The sequence below is a fragment of the Pseudorca crassidens genome, chromosome 14 (genome assembly GCF_039906515.1).
Source record: "Pseudorca crassidens isolate mPseCra1 chromosome 14, mPseCra1.hap1, whole genome shotgun sequence".
Taxonomy (NCBI): Eukaryota; Metazoa; Chordata; class Mammalia; order Artiodactyla; family Delphinidae; genus Pseudorca; species Pseudorca crassidens.
In genome coordinates, this window is record NC_090309.1 from 1,185,122 (window position 1) to 1,203,579 (window position 18,458).

General features: G+C 59.9%; 1 protein-coding gene across 1 annotated transcript; it reads left to right on the forward strand.

Moving 5' to 3' along the window:
* The first annotated feature begins 255 nt into the window (after positions 1 to 255).
* On the forward strand, positions 256 to 16,208 carry EDAR (ectodysplasin A receptor). The gene is made up of 11 exons (XM_067703992.1): positions 256 to 306; positions 802 to 924; positions 1,280 to 1,461; positions 5,186 to 5,271; positions 10,124 to 10,210; positions 11,482 to 11,607; positions 11,692 to 11,766; positions 11,884 to 11,956; positions 12,574 to 12,733; positions 13,525 to 13,585; positions 15,215 to 16,208. Exons 1-11 carry the CDS (start codon positions 256 to 258, stop codon positions 15,535 to 15,537), a joined length of 1,347 nt encoding a protein of 448 aa, XP_067560093.1. The 3' UTR covers positions 15,538 to 16,208.
* Positions 16,209 to 18,458: the final 2,250 nt, after the last annotated feature.

The following is an 18,458-nucleotide window of genomic DNA, read 5'->3' on the forward strand; positions in this document are numbered from 1 at the left end:
CGTCTCTGGAGCTCTTTCCCCGGGAGGGCACGATGCTACGGGGGCCGTGGGTGGAGGCCGTCCAAGGGGCCTGGGGCTCAGCTTAAAACCTGCCTTTTCTTTTAGGGCGTATTCATTCCTGCTGTGCCTGCCGGGAGGCCCTCAGACCCGGGGGCAGTGAAGGTGGGGCTGGGCGGGGCCGGGGTCCCGGAGCAGCCCTCGCCTGCAGCCCCCGCACAGATGAAGTGTGTCTTTCAGGTGACCCCTCGGGAGAGAATGGCCCACAGGAGCGGCGGCACACGGATGGCCTGGCTGCCCATCCTGGTGGTAAGTGGCCAGGGCACCTGGGTAGGTTCCAGTGGGAGCTCCACCCGGCCGTGCCCTTCACCAGCAGTGTCCTTCTCGGCCTGTTTGTGTGGCAGCGACACGGGCGATCACACACCCCCTTCACTGCGCTCTCCAAGGCGCCAGCAAAGCCCCGACTGGCCCCGGGCCCCGAGGTGGCCGCTGCTCGGAGCTCCCTCGCCGGCCGCGTGCTCTGCGCTCCTGCAGCCACGGAGCGGGGGAAGCCAAGCCCCCGGGCTCCCCAGGAGTCGAGGGCCGTGGGGAGGGGAGTCGGGGGAGCTCCTGGGGTGGAGCGTTTGGGATGGAGCCTAGGACAGCAGGGCGGGGGCTGCCTGGTCATTACCGAAGTCGCCAAATCAGCGCCGGGGGCCGCAGGGCCCCGCCAGGTCCTTCCGCCACAACCTCCGGAAGCCGACCCCGAGTTGGGGGCGTCTCCCAGGGCGCGTGGAGGCCAAAGGAGACCCTTCCTCGAGGCAGGCGTCCCTGGCATGCTGGGCCGGAGCGGAGGACGCCACCTGCGGCGAGAACGAGTTCTACAACCAGACCGCGGGCCTGTGCCACGAGTGTCCCCCGTGCGGGCCGGGGGAGGAGCCCTACCTGGTAAGACCCCGCGCCGCGCCCGCCCCGGAAGTGTAAGAAGCGCAGGCGCGGGGGAGGGGGCGGTGTCCTGCCCCGCGTGGCTGGCGGCCTGGACGCGGCCTCTCCTCCTCCGGACGAGCTCCACGCCGTGATCTCAGGTCCGGGAGCCCCAACGCGGCTGCGGTATTTGGGGTCCTCGCGCAGCCCCGAGAGTCGGGCGCCCAGGCCTGCAGCTCCACCGGCTTGAGTTTATCCGGGACCCGGCGGGAGCGGCAGCATGGGGCCGGGCGCCGCGGGGCAGGAGGGCTCAGAGGGACCAACATCGGGTCATGGCGGGCGCGGCCGCTGACTCACCTGTGTCCCCGTCCCCGGCCAGTCCTGCGGCTACGGCACCAGAGACGAGGACTACGGCTGCGTCCCCTGCCCCGCGGAGAAGTTCTCCAAGGGCGGCTACCAGATCTGCCGGCGCCACAAGGACTGCGAGGGCTTCTTCCGGGCCACGGTGCTGACGCCGGGGGACACGGAGCACGACGCCGAGTGTGGGCCCTGCCTGCCCGGGTGAGCTCAGGGCCGCCCCGCCCCACCTCCTCTGCCGCCCCGGGTCCCACGGCAGGCAGCCAGGCCTGCGGATCAGCAGGGCGCACATGTCCAGGGTTGGGGTCCCTCCCTCCACCTTCCCCGGGATGGGCCGCCCACCCAGGCTCCGCGTGTGTGTCCCTAAGTGGACATCGTCATCATAGCACCTCTGAGCTCTCAAATCAAGGAGATCTGTTGAATACTTTCAATGAGACAACACGTGGAATGCTCTGGAGGAAAGAAAACCAAGATTCCATACCAATGTATTATTTTTGGTATTTTTAGTATTCTGGAAAAAACTTAGTGTAAAAAGCTACTAATAGAAATATTTGAGACATATGGTGCCTGTAATTCCACCACAGTTCTGTTATGTGTCAAAAGTCTTCCCAAAAAAGCAAAGTGAAAGCACAATTAGCCTAAAAGACAGTCTTCCTTCTTAGACAAGACAGTAGTAAGTTCCTCTTGGGAGAAGGAAAGTACAACCCTGACACCCAGTGACTACCTCCCTCTGGTGGTCACACAACCTGTGCTCACAAGGGCTGCAGATAAAGACTGAGAGCAGTGGTGAAGGCCACTGGTGGTGGTGACAGTGGTAGAGGTCATGGTGGTGATGCAGGTGGTGGTGATGCAGGTGATGAAGGAGGTGATAGAAGGGATGGAGGTCAGGGTGGCGGTCATGGTGGTGATGGAGGTGGTGTTGACGGACACAGTGATGATGGCGGTGGTCATGGTAATGACGAAGGTGATAGAAGTGATGATGGAGGTGATGGCAGTGGTCGTGGCGGTGAAGCAGGTGATGTTGATGGACACGCTGATGATGGCAGTGGTCATGGTGATGATGGAGGTGATGATGGCGGTGGTCATAGCAGCAGCAGTGTGAACAATATTTCGCAGCCGGCTTGTCACTTGTTATCCGCCCGCCCCTCCCACCTGGAATCACTGTATTGAATTAAGAGGAGATAGAAAATAAGAAGACTGTGTGCAAACAAGAGCAGTGGACGTTAGTCTATAAAAAAAGGGAAGTGCACAAAGACCCTCCAAGTCAGAGACAGATTGAAAGTGAAAAACTCTTTAAGATGAGGGAGGTATTTTAAGCTTGCAGAAATTAACCTTAGTTCAAATGTATGCTGGGAAGCATCTATTTCCTCCGCCATCCCCCTGCTGGTGACCATCCCCACCCCGAGTCTCTGCAGCTTTTGGCCTTCGGTTCAGACCCGCCTCCTGAGCTGCAGACCTGCACGGCCACGTATCTGCCTGATAGGCCCGCATCCCCATCCCTGACAGAGTACGATCCAAACATACTTGTCAAACGGGTACAGGAAGCAGGGGAACAGTATTTCTCAATGTGCAAAAAAACAGGTAGCTACACCCAGGGAGGATAGTAGGCTGTTCCTTTAGAAAGTTTGATAAGAATAGAAGTTCTATAGCTGCCAGCCTTTCATTTAGTTGTGGAGGTTATCGTGTTGCCCTGTGCCCACCAAAACGAACATATCGGAAGAAGTAGAATTGAGGTTTTCCCACCAGTGACACAAGCATTGCTGAGGACTTTGTGCAGACACTGCCCGAACAAGAGAACTTCAGTAGGACCTTGACCTTAGGTGGCTGGAATCAGTCCCTCGTAACATACACTTCCTAGGTCTTTGCCTTGACTGGTTTTTATTGGTGCAGACACATAATTCACGAGAGAAACGCAGTTTCAAGGATTAACTACAGCTGTGCCGAGGAAAAGCTTGCACACCTGGCCTTGCTCACCTCGGGAAGAAAATAATGCTCTTTGCAAAACCTCAGCTTACTTTGAGAGCTTCCGGATGTGAGAATCGGATCTGACAGGCACAACCTAGCGTAGCAGCTCCTGTACTTACTTTCGTAAACCTCTGACTTGAGAGCCCACCAGGTGGGTAGTAGTGAGACAAAGAGGAGAACTTTGTTCCTCTCTTAGCAGTGGAAGATCGGTGAGGGCAGGTATGCCCAGTCGTCTAGGGGTCCAGGAAGGACCCTCCTTAGTGGCGGGGGACGGGGGCCAAGAAGAGGACAGGGCTGTCTGAGGCAGATGCTCAAGACAAAGTACAAGGGGCCGTGGGGCTGTGGTCCCTGTGGCCAAGCGGAAGGTGCAGGCAAGGCTGTGGGGATGGGCAGGGGGCAGGGATGGCAAGTCTTCACTTGGTGCCGCTGCAGGTCCCCTGCGGACTTCGCGGTCGCGTAGGGTGCTGTCGGGCTGCGTCCAGAACAAGGAACCCGGCCGCTTGGGGAAGAGACAGAGCCGGGACCAGGCAGGGGAGTCGTGGGAGCGGGCGGGAGCAGAGGCAGAGGAAACCTTTAGAGCAGCTTGAAGATCCTGGTGACGGAGCTGCAGACCGGGTCGTGTGGGATGCCTGCCCAGCCAGCCGTGAGGGCGGTGATGCCTCTTGCTGGGATGTGGCTGCAGGAGGTGGAGGGGAGATGGAGGAGGGGTGTGTGGAATTCGAGGCGGTCCTAGTGTCCAGACCAGGACACCTAACACGTGGATGGAGACAGGTGTGGAGCTCAGGTCCGACCTCGGAGTCACCTGCACATTCATGATCTGGATGGGCTCCTCCCATGATTCCACTTCGCAGGGCAGGAAGCGGTGGGTGGAGGCTCGCCCGGGCCGCTCCGACCCAGCTCAGCCCTGCGAGTGCATCCTGGGGTCTGTGTGGCCGTGTCCCTGCCTGTGGTTTGGCAGGCGCTGTGTGTCAGCGGGAGGCCAGGCCCTGGCTGTACAAGGAGCCGTCCACGGGCTTTCCTGTGAGAAAGGCTGTGCAGGAGGCCGGGGAACAAAGCACACAGAGAGGCTGGATTTCACTGCTTCCCCATGACAAGCTCCCGCTGGCCGCGGCCACTCCCTGCCGGGACTCCTAGGACAGAGGGAGGATGGGGTGAAGTTCATGGTGGCTTCTGCCCGCCAGCACGGGGGGAGGGCAAGGGAGCGTCCGCTAGCCTAGGAGCCCCGAGCGGAGGAAGTCCTTGGGGAGAAGCTACACCCCGTCAACTCGGAGGAAGATTCCAGAGGCCCCGTATGAATTGAGTCTTGTCTTGGGCCCCTCACCTTAATCAGCCCTTGAAGAACAGGAGCAAACAGAAAATAGAACTGGGGAAGGTCACAGTGTAGACCAGAGTGTAGGCAGTCTGACCTTTACACAGAGACAGAGGGCCGCGGGGCCCTAAGGGAACAGCCAGCTTCGGGTGGAGGGAAATGAAGCAGCTGAGCTGCATCCTCACCCCCCCGTCCCGCCCAGGACAGGCCGAGTGAGCCCCGAAGAGAAAAACGTTTCTGAAAATTTTGGTGCGCAGCAGGTGCTGGAGACCAGCGATGGGTTGAATGCAGGCCCAGTTAAGAGGAGGCCCCTGACAGCTCCTGGAGGAACATGCTAGAAACCCTGAGAACCTGCTTCTCACTGGGCCTTCAGCTCATCACCCCGCTGGGCCCAGGAGCCTTGTCAGGCTGGGGCACAGCTCCGACAGCCTCCCCAGCAGGGGCCTGTGTGCCAGGAAGATGGAGGAGGGCCAGGGTTGGGGAGGGTCTCACCTAGACACCCCTGCCCGTAACGCCGCCAGGCTGCAGGCTGTGCCCGAGGGGCCTGCCCGCCCTCCCCTGTGTCCGGCTTTGGTGGCGGGCATGCCGAGTGCTCAGCACGCTCCGTGCTCACGCCTGCTCACCTGTCTGCTTTGTCTTCTCTCCGCCCCGCAGCTACTACATGTTGGAGAACAGGCCTCGGAACATCTACGGCATGGTCTGCTACTCCTGCCTGCTGGCGCCCCCCAACACCAAGGAATGTGAGTGTCTGCGCCCCGGCAGTGGTCCCAGCTCAGCTCCAATACCTCGCGTTACACGGGAGCTTCCCACCCTGGCTCGTGACCGTGAGAGCACAGAGATGATCTGCGCGCCGGCGGCAGGCTGCAGGTCCATGGGGCGGGGCAGGGTTGCAGTGGCAGAACCACGAGTCAGATGCAGGTCAGCACCAGTGCAGGACCTCTGTGAGCCTCAGTTTTCTCATCCGTAACGTGGACCATCCATCTCTCACGATCTCTGCAAACACCCACAATGCCGAGGTGTTTTGTTGAACGCTGCAAAGGGCTCAGCAGTTGTGAGTTCTCACGTGTGTTTTATAAACCAGACAAGGCCAAGGGAATATGAGGATTGATCACAACGCACGTGCCGTAAACAGTCTCTCAAGTTTAGAATCTCACCTCGGGCTGCTTCCTTCCTGCTCTAATTTTGGTTTGACGTTCTTGGGTGTCCATTTATGAGGAAGGGCCAGTAATCTGCTTCAGAGAAGGCGGTGTGTGGCCTCTCAGGTCTGTGGTCGGGAGAGACACGAACAAGGTGGGACAGGTGGACGGATGGACGACGGGACGGCCGGGAGGGAAGTGGGGGTCTGGTCCTGGGCTGCGTGCGGCCCCGCTCCCATTCCAGAGAGCTGGGGCCCTGCCCAACCCGCTTTCTCACAACATCTTGTCAGGGAGACTAGAACAAGGGCCTGCCTCCTGAAAGCACCAGGAGGAAGGGGAGGAGGGCTCCTGCCCTTGGGATCGGCTGGAGGAGATGCCTTGGGCAGTGGGAGGGCGTTCCCTCCCGTCCAGAGTCCTTAAGTAGATGAACCTGGCAAGGACAGTTTGCACGGCTTTAAAGCTGAGCTTTCCCACCCAGCCAGATGCTAATTAATTCACAAATTAGAGGAGGGCCAGAGGCCTGGGCTGCCACTTCTGTGGCTTCTGCTGGGAATCTAAACGGGTCAATCCCAGGGGCCTTTGGGATGAAGTCCTGTCTGGGAAGACGGCAGACACTCCCCCACCTGCTGAGAAAAAGCTCTTTGCTGTGGAACCTGGGATTTGTGCAGCTCTTCCCCATGGGCCTTCATCTGAAAGCTCACGGGGCCTGTGTCCTCGTCTGGGGGGGACCCCACTAGCCACCCCGAAGCCAGAGAGCTCTCAGCCCGGGAAGCAGCCCCTCCTCTCCTCCAACACGAGACCCATCACACGGGGAAAGATAGCAGAGTCCCCGAATCCAGCAGACTTCGACAATGAGCGCGTAACCCCTGGCCCCCAGCCCGTGATTAACTGCTTATCTCAAGAGCGGCCCCCAGTGGGTTCGCAGGATCCAGCCCTGAAGGAGGCCAGCAAGGAAGGGAAGCTGAGAGTCAGGGGACCCGGAGTCCTGCTGTGCAACCTTGAAAGTCACCTGACCTCTGTTTGTCCCTCTGGGAAATGGGGAGATGCAGCCAAGAGGCTCTGTGGGCTTACGTGGGGCGTGGAGCCTGCTGGGTAGGGGGTCTCCAGGGTGGGCTCCACCTCTGGGGTCTGCACCTTCCTCTGCGCTGACCTTTTATCTGGGGCTTCTGCTCAGGGGTCAGCAGACAGGGCCAGAAAGGCTGACAGTGACCAACTCATGGGGCTGCCAGCAGCCCCATCACGGGAAAGCCAGGAGTTGGTCAGGTCCCCGGAGTCGCCGGCTGGATGCCTGGGTCCCACCGGTCGGGAGCCCAGAGCCCCTTGCCTCCAGCCTTTGGTTGGATGTAATCGCCTGGGCTGGACCCCCGTGAAGCCAGCCCCTTGACACCCCAGGTTGCTGGACAGTGGACCCTACAGACCACGTCAAAGAGCATGGCACGGACCCCAGGGCAGCGTGTGACACAGGCCCCACGTCTCAGTGCTGGAGCAGCCCAGCCAGGCCAGGCCGCGGGAAGCTGTCCTGCAGGCCGAGCCCTGGGTGTGCCCCCTCCCTGCGTGCAGCGCCCGCCCTTGAAGAAAGAGGCCTCTCTGCACGGCGGAGCCTCGCAATGAGTTTCCACTCCTGGAAAGGTCCTTGACTTTGTGCCCCAGTTTCCTCGTCTGTCAGGGGGACACCCCGACCCCCGTCCAGCATGGTAGGGACAAAGGCGCCCGAAGCGCCCGGTCCAGGGCCAGCTCTCTGCCCAGCAGTGCTGCTGCGCGAAGGTGAAGCCTTGGCCCCAGCGGCAGGATTCCAGCTGTTTCTTAAGGCAGAGCTTCTCAGCCGGGAGGGTGCACACCCGTCGCCTGCTCCTGTCGCAGCTCCCGTGGGGTCCAAGCTGCGTCCCCCGAGAGCAGCCAGGCCCTGGTGCTCCGCCGCTGCCCCAGCCTCTGCACCGGGGCCGCCCCGTGAAGCCGTACGAGTCCATAAATCGTCCCTAAAAATCCAAACTGTGCCCTACATGGAGGATCCCAGCCGGACTCTGATACAAGCCGGAGTATCCACAGCTTGTGGATTAATAGACCAAGGGCCGCAGAAACTCCGGTCGCCCGCGCCCCCCAACCCCGGCGTGGCGGTGCGGCCACATTAAGCCACGTGCTCGGTGCTCAGTCCCCAGAGCACGACCCCCACCCAGCGGAGGGCCGCGCAGACCTGGACCTGGACCCAGACCCGCCTGCTTTCCTCTGGGGTCTCCTGCCTCGCCTCACCCCGGTTACAAGACGCCTCCTCTTTGCTCCCTTGTGGGTGGAGGGACGGACCCGCCGACCACCCAACCCCGAGGAACATTCTCGTCTCAGGAGCCAGCCCGGGAGGCACGTGCTGGATGGACAGAAACCTCTCGGCACCAAATACTGGTGCTGGTGCCGAGTCAGTCCTCGTGGGACCAGAGCAGAGCCTGGGACGGGGACTCAGAGACTCGGCTGTGCAGGGTCCCGGTGGCGCTGTCCCGAGGGCGCCCGCCCACAGAGATGCCCACCGGCCACGCAGCCTCCCCACCCCTCAGTGTGCCCAGAACAGTCCGTCTGATCCACTGGAGATCAGCGAGGATCCCAGGGCTGTGCAGGTGACACCAGCTGGAGGCCCCTGGGGGTGTCATGAATCAGGGCAGAGGCCCAGCTGCCACCCGGCGGGGGCGGGGCACCTGCGGGGCAGGGGATGTGGTCACTGTGTGCCAGCCCCTCCCGTCGGGGGGCAGAGGCATCTCGTCAGTCCAGCCGCCAGCAGCTCTGGTTGTCTCTCTCTAAACCACAGGCCTGGGCGCGTCTGTGTCCCCAAGCCCGTCACCAGCCGCATGGGCAAGCCCAGCAGAGAGGGACAGGAACAGACGGAGACGACAAACACCCACACGCAGAGCCCACGGGGATTTGTCTTCCTGAGATGCGGCTCCAGCTGCCTCAAGCCCCTTAGACAGATGGCCTGGTTCCCAGCAACCTGTTTGCTTTTGAAAGGAAATCGGGCGGTGCTTGACGCTGCCCCCCACCCCAGGAGAGATGGCGAAATCAATGCCGGTTAAATCTCGCTTCAGTCATGAGATGTGTCGGACGTTGGTGGGTGGGGGAAAGGCCGAGGGACGTCCCTCTAGGCCCTGGACGCACTCAGGAGCCCACCTGGGAGAGGATGCAAAGACCCACCGCGGCCTCCCGCGCCCCTCTCAGCGGGAGAGCTGGGACCCACCCGAGGGCCAGCATTGGCAGTGGCGGGGATCGCGGGCGCGAGCCTGGCGTGGGGAAGGGGCTGCCCCGCCGTGGGCAGAGGGCAAAGGGCAAAGGTCGGCAGCTCATAGGGGTGAAGGCCCTGGGCTGCAGGAGCCGAAATCGCCAGCGGAGGCACCTCTGGTCCTGGGACACCTGAGCAGCCGGCAGTGTTTTACGGATGAGGGAGGCCGCCCAGGGGGACAGCGGCCCGGTCGGGCTGTGGGGACCACGTGTCCTCCCCCCTCCCCCCCCGCGAGGGTCTCCAAACAAACAGAAGTGCGGTCACTCGGGGCCACTCCCCCACTGCCTGTCCTGCCCAGCCTCCACCCTCTCCACCCGCCCACCTCCAGAGCTGCCCAGGTCCTGCAGGGCCAGGACGGCCGTCTGTGGACACGGGGGCCCCGCGCACCTGTCCTCACTCAGGCAAACCCGAGCCGCGAATGACCCCGGACCCGGAGAGACAGAAGCCAGACAGGAGGAAACGTATTAAAACACGATCCTCTTCACGAACCACAGAGCTCAGTCGGACCTAAGGAGGTTCTACCGTCCAGGTGGTTTAACAGGACAAACCGCTGCTGGCTCAGCCGACCCCAGAACCAGACGCTGCGACGCCGCTCACGAAGGAGCCAAGTTTGTGCTTCACAGTTTTGAGGGAAGGAAACCTCATCTCTGTTCTTAAGCCGTTCGGTCACAACTGTTTCAAAAACGTTATCAGAGGAAAATTCTAGAGGGAAATAATCAAAATGTCAACTTTAGACCGTGAGGCTGTGGGTGATCCTCTCCCTTCTTTCTTGGGTTCTGATATTTTCCAGATGTTAAATCATGAGCCTGTATTCGTTTTATAACTAGAAAAAGTATTACAAGAACGTCCCTGTTCGATGCAATGGAAGGAATCCCTCAGGTGTCTCCCCCCAAACACGCGCACACACACCTGCTTCTGTCCTCCCCACGGGTGCTCGTGGAGACCGAGTCTGAATCCCTCGGACTGAGCAGCTGTGAACCCGTGTGTCCCACGTAGGGAGCAACACCACCGGCGAGGTCCGGGCACTCTGTAGGGTTGTCATGAGCTCTAAGAGGTGAAGGGGCCCCGGCCCAGCCCCTTCCTCATGAGAATTCTGGATCCCTGGGGCCGGGGGCGCTCAGCCCGCAGCCTGTGCTCCATCTCCAAGGCTGGGGCAGCCGGGTCCTTTCGAGGGACCCATTGTCACCGCCGTCCCCACAGGTGTGGGAGCTGTCTCGGGAGTCCCTGCCAGCTTCCTGCGCACGCCCGGCAGTAGCACCCTGTCCCCGTCCCAGCTCGTCCACAAAGGTAAGGTGGCGAGGGTGCCGGCCCCAAGGGGTGGCCGAGAGTGAGGGGGGACAGGAGGGTCATCAGACGGGACCTTCCCCACCTCGGATCACTCCCCTCGCGTGTCAGTCGCGCTCAGGCCCTGGCTGCTGGAAGTTAGCAACTTTCTCTGCAAGGAGGGGAGCCAATCCCTCCACGGGTGCCGGGCCCCTTGGACCACGCTGGTGACCCAGGTGTACGCAGCAGGGAGCTGGAGGGGAGGCCAGCCCCCTGGGCTTTGGGCCTGACTCAGGGGAGCCTTGCTGGCTTTCAAATGAACCTGCCCACCCGACACTTTAATACTTTTTTCCAGTAACTGTGCTTCACCCCCAAGTCCTCAAGGCTGGGGGGCTGCAGGACCCTGGCCTTGGTGTCTCTCGGAGCAAGACTGGGGCTTGTTCCCGTGCTGCCCGGTTGGGAAGCACGTTCCGGGCCCACGTCTCAGAATCCCAGGGCGCGCGGCCCACCAACCTGACCCCTGCATTCACACGGAGCACTGAGGCAGGAACTTAGCTGAAGTTCTGGACCTCACTTCCTCCAGGACGGAGGTGGCACCAGCACAGAGGAAAGGAAAACACGAGGACCACCCAGATGCACCCCACCCGGAGGGGCAGCGCCTGGCTACCGGCTCTAGTGCCTTTTAACAAAGAGGGGCCGGCCTCCCTCTGGGGGCCGGGGGCCGGGGGCCTGGGTACCTGGATCCTGCTTCGGGAGAGCGGGTCCTGCTTGGTTCCCTCAGAGAATTAGGACTGGTCTCCCCTTTTTGGGGAGACGAGCAGAGGAGGTGCGTGGCAGCCTGGGCACGCCTCTGCCTGGGCCCTGGGCACGCGGAGCCCGAGGCTGCAGGAGAAGCTGGAGCCCCACCAGGGATCACGTCTCGGCCCTCGGAGGCGACGCTTCCACCCTGGCTCTTGCTGGGAAAAATCTTGGATTGAACTGTCTTCAGGACAGTTTAGCTCGTGGGCCCCCTTCTCTCCACACCCACCTGCTGGGTCCCCAAAGAAGTAGAACCGAGAGCAAACACCCGGGAGCAACCGGGGCATCCGCCGCCGCTGGCCACCAAGGGGGCTGGACGGGCGGTCCCGACGTGACGGCCGGAGCGGACTTTTAGCGCTTGGTTCTCAGACGAAGCCAGCGTTTTGGATCCCGAGGGTCCCCTGGAGGGTCAGCGGCAGGGCCACTGCTCACCGGGGCCGCGGCCTCGCAGGGTGGCCCGAGCCCCGAGTCACGGCCTTCTCTCCCGACCGCAGCAGAGCTCTTGGGCCAAGGACACCTGGCCACGGCCCTGGTTATCGCCATGTCCACCATCTTCACCATGGCCGTCGCCCTCGTCCTCATCATCATGTTCTACATCCTGAAGGCCAGGCCTCACGCCCCAGGTGCCGCCCCCGTGCCCCGCGCCCGCCCCCCCCCACCGCTCCCCCCCGACGCGAGCCGGTCGCCCACGCCCTCTGTACCCACAGCTTGCTGCCCCAGCGCCCCCGTGAAGAGCCCGGAAGCCCCCGTGAGCCAGGAGGAGGAGAAGAAAGCGGCCCCAGGTGGGGGGCAGCCCCTGGGCCGGGCGCCCGGGAGGGCGTGGGCTGAGGGCCGGGCGCGCGCGCCCCTCCGGGGAGGCCGGACGCTGACGCCTCCCCGACCTGCTCCCGCCTCCACAGACAGCGTGGTGATGTTCTCCGAGCAGGATGAGTTCGAGAAGCTGACGGCAGCTCCGGCGAAGTCGGCCAAGAGGTGAGTCGGGCACAGCAGCCCACGGTGTGGCGGGCCCTCGGGGGTGCGAGCGGGAAGGGGCGCTAGGCCGCCCCGCCGCCCCCGCCGGGCTCCGTGTCCTGCCCCTCCACGTGGCGCCGTGGCGGGGCTTCGCTTCCGTGATCCACTTGCTAGGACACAGGGCTCTTTTGTTTTTAAATCAATCTTCAGCCAAACCACAGGAGGCGAGCAGGGTGCCTATGAGGAAGAATGTGGTTCTTCGTCTGCGTGGAGTGATTTCGAGAGCGTGACTAGGGCCGCGGCCTGGGCGGGGGCAGGGGGGTGACGTGAGCCCCCCTGCCCCCCATGAGGGGTCCCCGGGCGCAGGCTGTGTTCGGCTTTGTTTCCAGTAACTCCAGGCATCTGCAGGGTGCGGCGCTGGCCCGGGACCCCGTCTGCTCGGTGGAGACTTGGGTGTGGACGGCCAGGAGGTGGGGAGGCCCCAGAGCGGTGTCTCTCCGTCTCAAGGCCCGTGCCCAGAGCCGCTCGGCACAGCGGGGACAGCTGCCGGTGCCCAGAGTCCCCACAGTCTCCACTGCTGGGGCAGCGGGTGAGGCCAGCCAGCCCGGGCGCCTTTAACCCTAATCCTGTCTCCGTAGTGAAAACAACGCCTCATCGGAGGAGGAGCAGCTGCTGAACCGGAGCCTGGACAGCGACGAGGAGCTGTCCCCCGACGGGCAGGGCCCCTCAGAGCTGTGCCTGCTGTCACTGGTCCACCTGGCCAGGGAGAAGCCGTCCACCGCCACCAAGGCGGCCGGGGTGAGGCCCATGCCCAGCCCCCAAACACACCGCCTTCCACTGAACAGGCGCTGCTGAGTCCGGGGGTTCCTCCCACGAGCCCCGCCAGGAGGCAGGTTCAAAAGGAGGCATTAAGGGCAGAAAAGTTAGTTCCCTTACTATGCAGCTTTACAGAAGAAAAGCAAAAATAACAAACCAAGAGGAGAAAGTTTAAATGGCTTGGAACAGCACAGGACAGCACATCCTTTGTAAACATACTGGAATATACCCACCCAGACAAGACACACGCGCCTGCCGCCCAGAGAACGGCCGGGCGCCGCGGGGGCCGAGGTGCAGCCTCGGGGTCACTCCTGACAAGGATGTGCCCTGGCTGCCCAGCTCAGCGACCCTTGGAGGGGGCCTGTGGGGTCGTCCCAAGAGATGGTGGCTCCGAGGGCCACGTGTGCACCCCGAGCCGCCCGCTCTGGAAAGCGCCAAACGGCTCCGTGCCTGCAGGAACCCCCCTGCAGGCTGGGGCCCCCAGGTCCGTCCTGCCATACAGACCGAGGCCAGACGTGGCCTCTGGTCGTCTTTGAGTCTGAATGTCCAGTGGAGCCCAAGAAGGCCCTGTGAGCACGGAGGGCGCCGGAGCTGGGTGACCCAGGGCAGAGGCTTCCTTCTGCGAATCTGACAGCCGTTCCTGCCAGGCCGCGGTTCAGCGTTTCTGATGGGAAATCGGGAAGGTGGCTGCCCGCCAACACTGAGGTGGAGAATTAGGTGCTTTGCTGCCGTTTTCTCGCTTTCTAAAACTTAATACTCACCTTTTTTCGTAGATTCAGAGTCGAAGGAAGAAAATACTGGACGTGTATGCCAACGTGTGTGGCATCGTGGAAGGTAAGCGGAGGGCCGGGGGCACTTATTCCCGGGGACCCTCTCCGGCCGTCTGGCTGGGTTTGGCTCTTGGGTCTTTCAGTTTCTCTCTCTTGTTCAGGTAGGTAATTTCTATTCCGCTATCCAGTTCACTAATTCTTTCCTCTTTATTCTGCCATATCTCCTGAGCTTTTAATCTTGGTTATTACATCTTTCAGTTCTAACATCTCCACTTGGTTCTTTTTTTTTTTTTTGCGGTACGCGGGCCTCTCACCGTTGTGGCCTCTCCCGTTGCGGAGCACAGGCTCCGGACGCGCAGTCTCAGCGGCCGTGGCTCACGGGCCCAGCCGCTCTGCGGCATGTGGGATCTTCCCGGACCGGGGCACGAACCCACGCTCCCCGCATCGGCAGGCGGACTCTCAACCGCTGCGCCACCAGGGAAGCCTCCGTTTGGTTCTTTATACTTTCTTTTGTTAACCTTTCTACTTTTTCTCATCTGTTTCAAGTGTCAGCATGTTTGTAATTACTTGTTGAAGCACGTTTATCGCGGCTTCCCTAAAATCTGTCAGGTACCCCAACATCTCTTGTCATCTCAGTGTCGGCATTTACTGATCGTCTTTTTTCACTCATTTGAGATCTTCCTGGTTCTTGGTCATGATGAGTGAGTTTCTATGGAAACCTGAACAGTTTTATGTGATGTTCTGAGACTCAGGGTCTTACTTGAAGCTTCTGTGCAGCTGGCTTCCTCTGACACACCTGGGCGGGGGAGGGGCACCCCTTGTCACCGCCAGGTGGCCGTGGATGCACGGGTTCCCACTCGGCCTTCGCTGACACCCGTGGGGGTGCGGGTGGGCATCTGCTCTTCCGAGTGGTCCCCACCAACACCACGGGGGCGGGGAGGCTTGTTACCAGCCGGTGAGGAGCAAGCCCCTGTCCCTACCTGGCCCTGCCGACACACCTGGTGCTACGGCCTCCTGGGGGTGGACGCCCAGGCTCCCACTCAGCTTTGCTGGCCTTGGAGGGAGTGGGACCAGGGCTGTTCTGTGTGTCTGGCTGTAAGAGGGCAGTCACTGTCCGAGTGTTTTCTTCTTGCTGAGAGAGCAGGCTTTTGACAGGCGTTTTGTCTGTGCTTGTGGGTGTGTCCCGGGTCTTCAGCTGTGCTACCAGGAGGAAGAGGGAAGAGCGTGTCTACTGCATCTTCCAGAAGTGGAAACACGTCTTTTTTAAGTGCCTCTGGCCGAGTCTGACGTACAGTGGGGTCTGAGGAATGCTAGGCCCCTGACTTGGCAGTGACTTGGCTCAGATGACACCCACGCCAGGCTGTCCTTGGAGCACCTTTCATGAAGGTGACCGTGGTCCCCATAAAGGGACCTGATACCGGCAGGGGCACCTGACTATGAGTGGCCCGTATCAAAGGCGCTGGTGATGGCCCACCATGTCCTAGAGGGCGTCCTGGAGGGCTGCTTGGGTCAGGGGAATGGAGGGGCTTCGCGTGTGGCTGGCAGTGTCCCGGGAGTTGTTCGCCTTAAGCATATATTCTGTGTGGTTTTCTGCATTTGTGTTTTATTTTACAGTTTTAAAAAAGAGTCTAGAAAGCCTTTTCGAAGGTGCTGCGCTTCTGCCGATCTCTGACCGTGGCCCTTTGTCGCGCAGGCCTCAGCCCCACGGAGCTGCCGTTCGACTGCCTGGAGAAGACCAGCCGGATGCTCAGCGCCACGTACAACTCGGAGAAGGCCGTGGTGAAGACGTGGCGCCACCTGGCCGAGAGCTTCGGGCTCAAGCGGGACGAGATCGGGGGCATGACGGACGGCCTGCAGCTCTTTGACCGCATCAGCACGGCCGGCTACAGCATCCCGGAGCTGCTCACCAAGCTGGTGCAGATCGAGCGGCTGGACGCCGTGGAGTCCCTGTGCGCAGACATCCTGGAGTGGGCGGGGATCCCACCGCCCGCCGCCCCGCCGCCCCCGGCGTCCTGAGCGGGGCCCGCGGACCCCGTGGCTGGGCTGCCTCCCGTGCACCAGGGACGCCTTGCTGGTCCGAGAAACGGGAGGAAACAGGCCCATCTCCCGGTCTAACCAAAGACAGAAATCCACGTGGACATGCCAACCCGCCGGCCTCGCCAGCCCCAGCGGAGTCTGTGCGCATCCGTGCGTCCTACCCGCCACTCCCTCCTCCGCGGACACGGTCGGCCCCACCCGTGTGCACCAGCAGTGCCGGGAGGACAGACGTGAAGCCTCTGGTCCCTGGCTGCGGGGAGTTCACAGCCCAGGAGAGACAGACGTTCGCCTGGAAGACGGCACACAACCCGAGTGGGGGAGCGCTTCCTCTGGGAGATGAAGCAGGTGGGCGGGCGTCGCCACGAGGAACACAGCTCCAAGGCTGGGAAAGCAGCAAGAGGCAGGCCCCGCGCCACACCCTCCCGCTCCAGGCTCAGCGTGGGTCTGAATCACCCACGTGGCCCTGGCTCACCGTCTCCCTGCAGCCCTTCCGGTCACACGGAAGCCCCTGCCACCGGCCCCACGCGCTGGTCCGCAGGGCGTCCGGTCAAGGGCCGCCGCGTGAGTCCAGCCTGGGGGCCGGGGTTCCTGCACCGCTTCCCGCTCTCATCCGCACTCGGATGGCGCCCTCTGCGGGCAGCAGTGCTCAGGGACACAGGCCAGTGGCTTCAGACAGAAACAAGTGGTCGGCTCTGCTTGGAAAAGGAAATCACGACTTCCTGAGAGGCCAGCCACGTAACCCCAGGTTTCCTCGTGGCGCCTTCCGAGCCCGTCACGGAACGTGAGGCCTGCAGCCACGGAGCGCCTGGGCTCGGGGTCTGGGGACCTGGTCTGCTCGTGCCAACGTGGGCCATTTTCGTCCCCTCCCAGGCCTCAGTTTCTGTTCTGCAAATAAGAGGTTAGTCTGTGATTCTGAATCAGGGAAGATAAAGTTCAAGTGAGCAAAAATGAAATGGAGCTGCAGGAGGTGCCAGGCCTTCCTAACGTCAGCGTTCCTCAACATCCCCCGTGTGTCACAGGACTTTTAACAGGCACGTGTCCAGTGTTTCACAGTAACTTTGCTGACTTAGTGGCCCTTTAAACATACTGTAGTAAGTTTTATCAGGAATCTAAGTTGAATTATAATATTTTTAGGCATTTATTGAGTGTACGGCTTTCTACCTTTGCTCAGCAAATACAGGAAACTATAGATATATTTCTTTTTTACCAGAAAGCCAACCTGGTATTTCTGGAATGCATGCTACCCTAGTTGGTCATGGATTAATGTTCCTGTAACATACGGTTGGTGTTGATTTGTTCATATTTCTTTTAAACTTTTGAACCTCTTATTCTTACTTTCTTTGACAATTTTTGGTACTGGGTTCATGCTATCTGTATAGAATGAATGTTTTTTCCTACATTCTGGGCCAGTTTAAATAGCTTTAAATATTTCCTCTTTGAAATGTTAAAACAATTCACCTGCAAAACATCTGGAATTAATGTCATTTTTAAAATTAATTTTCACGCTTCTATAAGACTTTAATGATTTTCTATTGCAGATTTCTTGAGGCAATTCTGAAAGTTTGTCTTTTTCTAAAAAACAGTCCATTCCATCCAGATTTTCAAATTTATCAACATAGGGCAATACGGAATTTATTCGTAATTTTAAAAACCTCCCTTACTTACCCTAAATATATATTTTTATTCTTCACATGCTGCTGGCTTTCTATGTTTTGCCATGTCTGTATACGTATTTTAGTTTTCAGTTAAAAGCAATCTCTTCTGCTTTTAATAGTGGTTACGCTGACATTTTCCAAAAGCCTTCTTCATCCTTCCTTCTTCTGTCGAAGTCAGTACTGAGATGGACGGTGAAAATGCAGAAAGCTGATGCTTTCACTAGAGCCCCCGCTCTGCACCTAGATCCCAGGCCCCCGTTAATTCTGCTTTTGACATCGATGAATAGAGTCTCATCCAAACACTCTTAACTATTGCTTTCCCCGTTATTTACCCTTTTGAGGAATTTAACATTTCACTCCATTTTATACACAAATTACAACAAATCTTTAAACCTATTTACGTTTCAGTGGTTCCAGAGCCCACTACAGTCTTTCGGTACGAGGCTGAGTTAATAAACTCAATTTTAAGTTGGTTACAATAATCTGTGCAGTTTCTTTTCTCAGGAATGGTACGTAAGTGGATAACTTCTGAACACCTGCAAATCTGAAAACACCGACGCCAGGCATGTTCACTAGGTGTGAGTCCTCCCGATTGACCTCTGGCACCGCAGGAGCTGGCTTGCTTTTCTCCTCCTGCAGGTAGCGGCCCATCATGCCTGGCGTGCGCTCACGGGCCTTCGGTCCCCACTCGACTCCGGCTCTCAGCTCGGCTTCTGCTCGGCCTGTGCCCCGTGGCCCCTTCGGAAGGAGGCGCCAGCCCCGCCGCCGTGCGCCGCCGCCCTCTCCCGGGACCTCCCCTGCCCCCCAGCGCTGGCTCCGCCTCCTCAAGCACTGGTGATGGGTTTGTTTCTCGCGTTCACTGTCGCTTCTGCATTTTTAAGTGCCTGTAAGCCTCCCCATCACATCAGCCAGCTCTTTATGGATTTCTGTTTCTGCTTCACAAACAGCACAGTCTCTTACATTCTTTTGAAGGGGCCCAACTTTCCTGAGACTTTCTTCCAGATTCTGAAAATGAGACTAAATGCTGGTAGAGGATAATCTCTGTGAGTCTTCAGGATGATTTCCTCTGTGTATCAGTTTTCTGTCCTACGCCCCGAGCTCTACCCAGACCTCTGGCTACGTCACTCACCTTTGATGGCAAGAGAGCTCTCTGGGTGCGGGAACTATGGCAGCTAAAGTGTGTGTACATACACTTCTAGAAGGGGGACTTTTAACATATTAAGAAAACAGAACGATGACACGCTC

Coding starts and splice junctions, on each gene's coding strand:
- EDAR (XM_067703992.1), top strand. CDS start 256: ATGGCCCACAGGAGCGGCGGCACACGGATGGCCTGGCTGCCCATCCTG. Junction 11,767..11,883: donor GGAGAAGAAAGCGGCCCCAG/GTGGGGGGCAGC, acceptor CCGCCTCCACAG/ACAGCGTGGTGATGTTCTCC. Junction 13,586..15,214: donor CGTGTGTGGCATCGTGGAAG/GTAAGCGGAGGG, acceptor TTTGTCGCGCAG/GCCTCAGCCCCACGGAGCTG.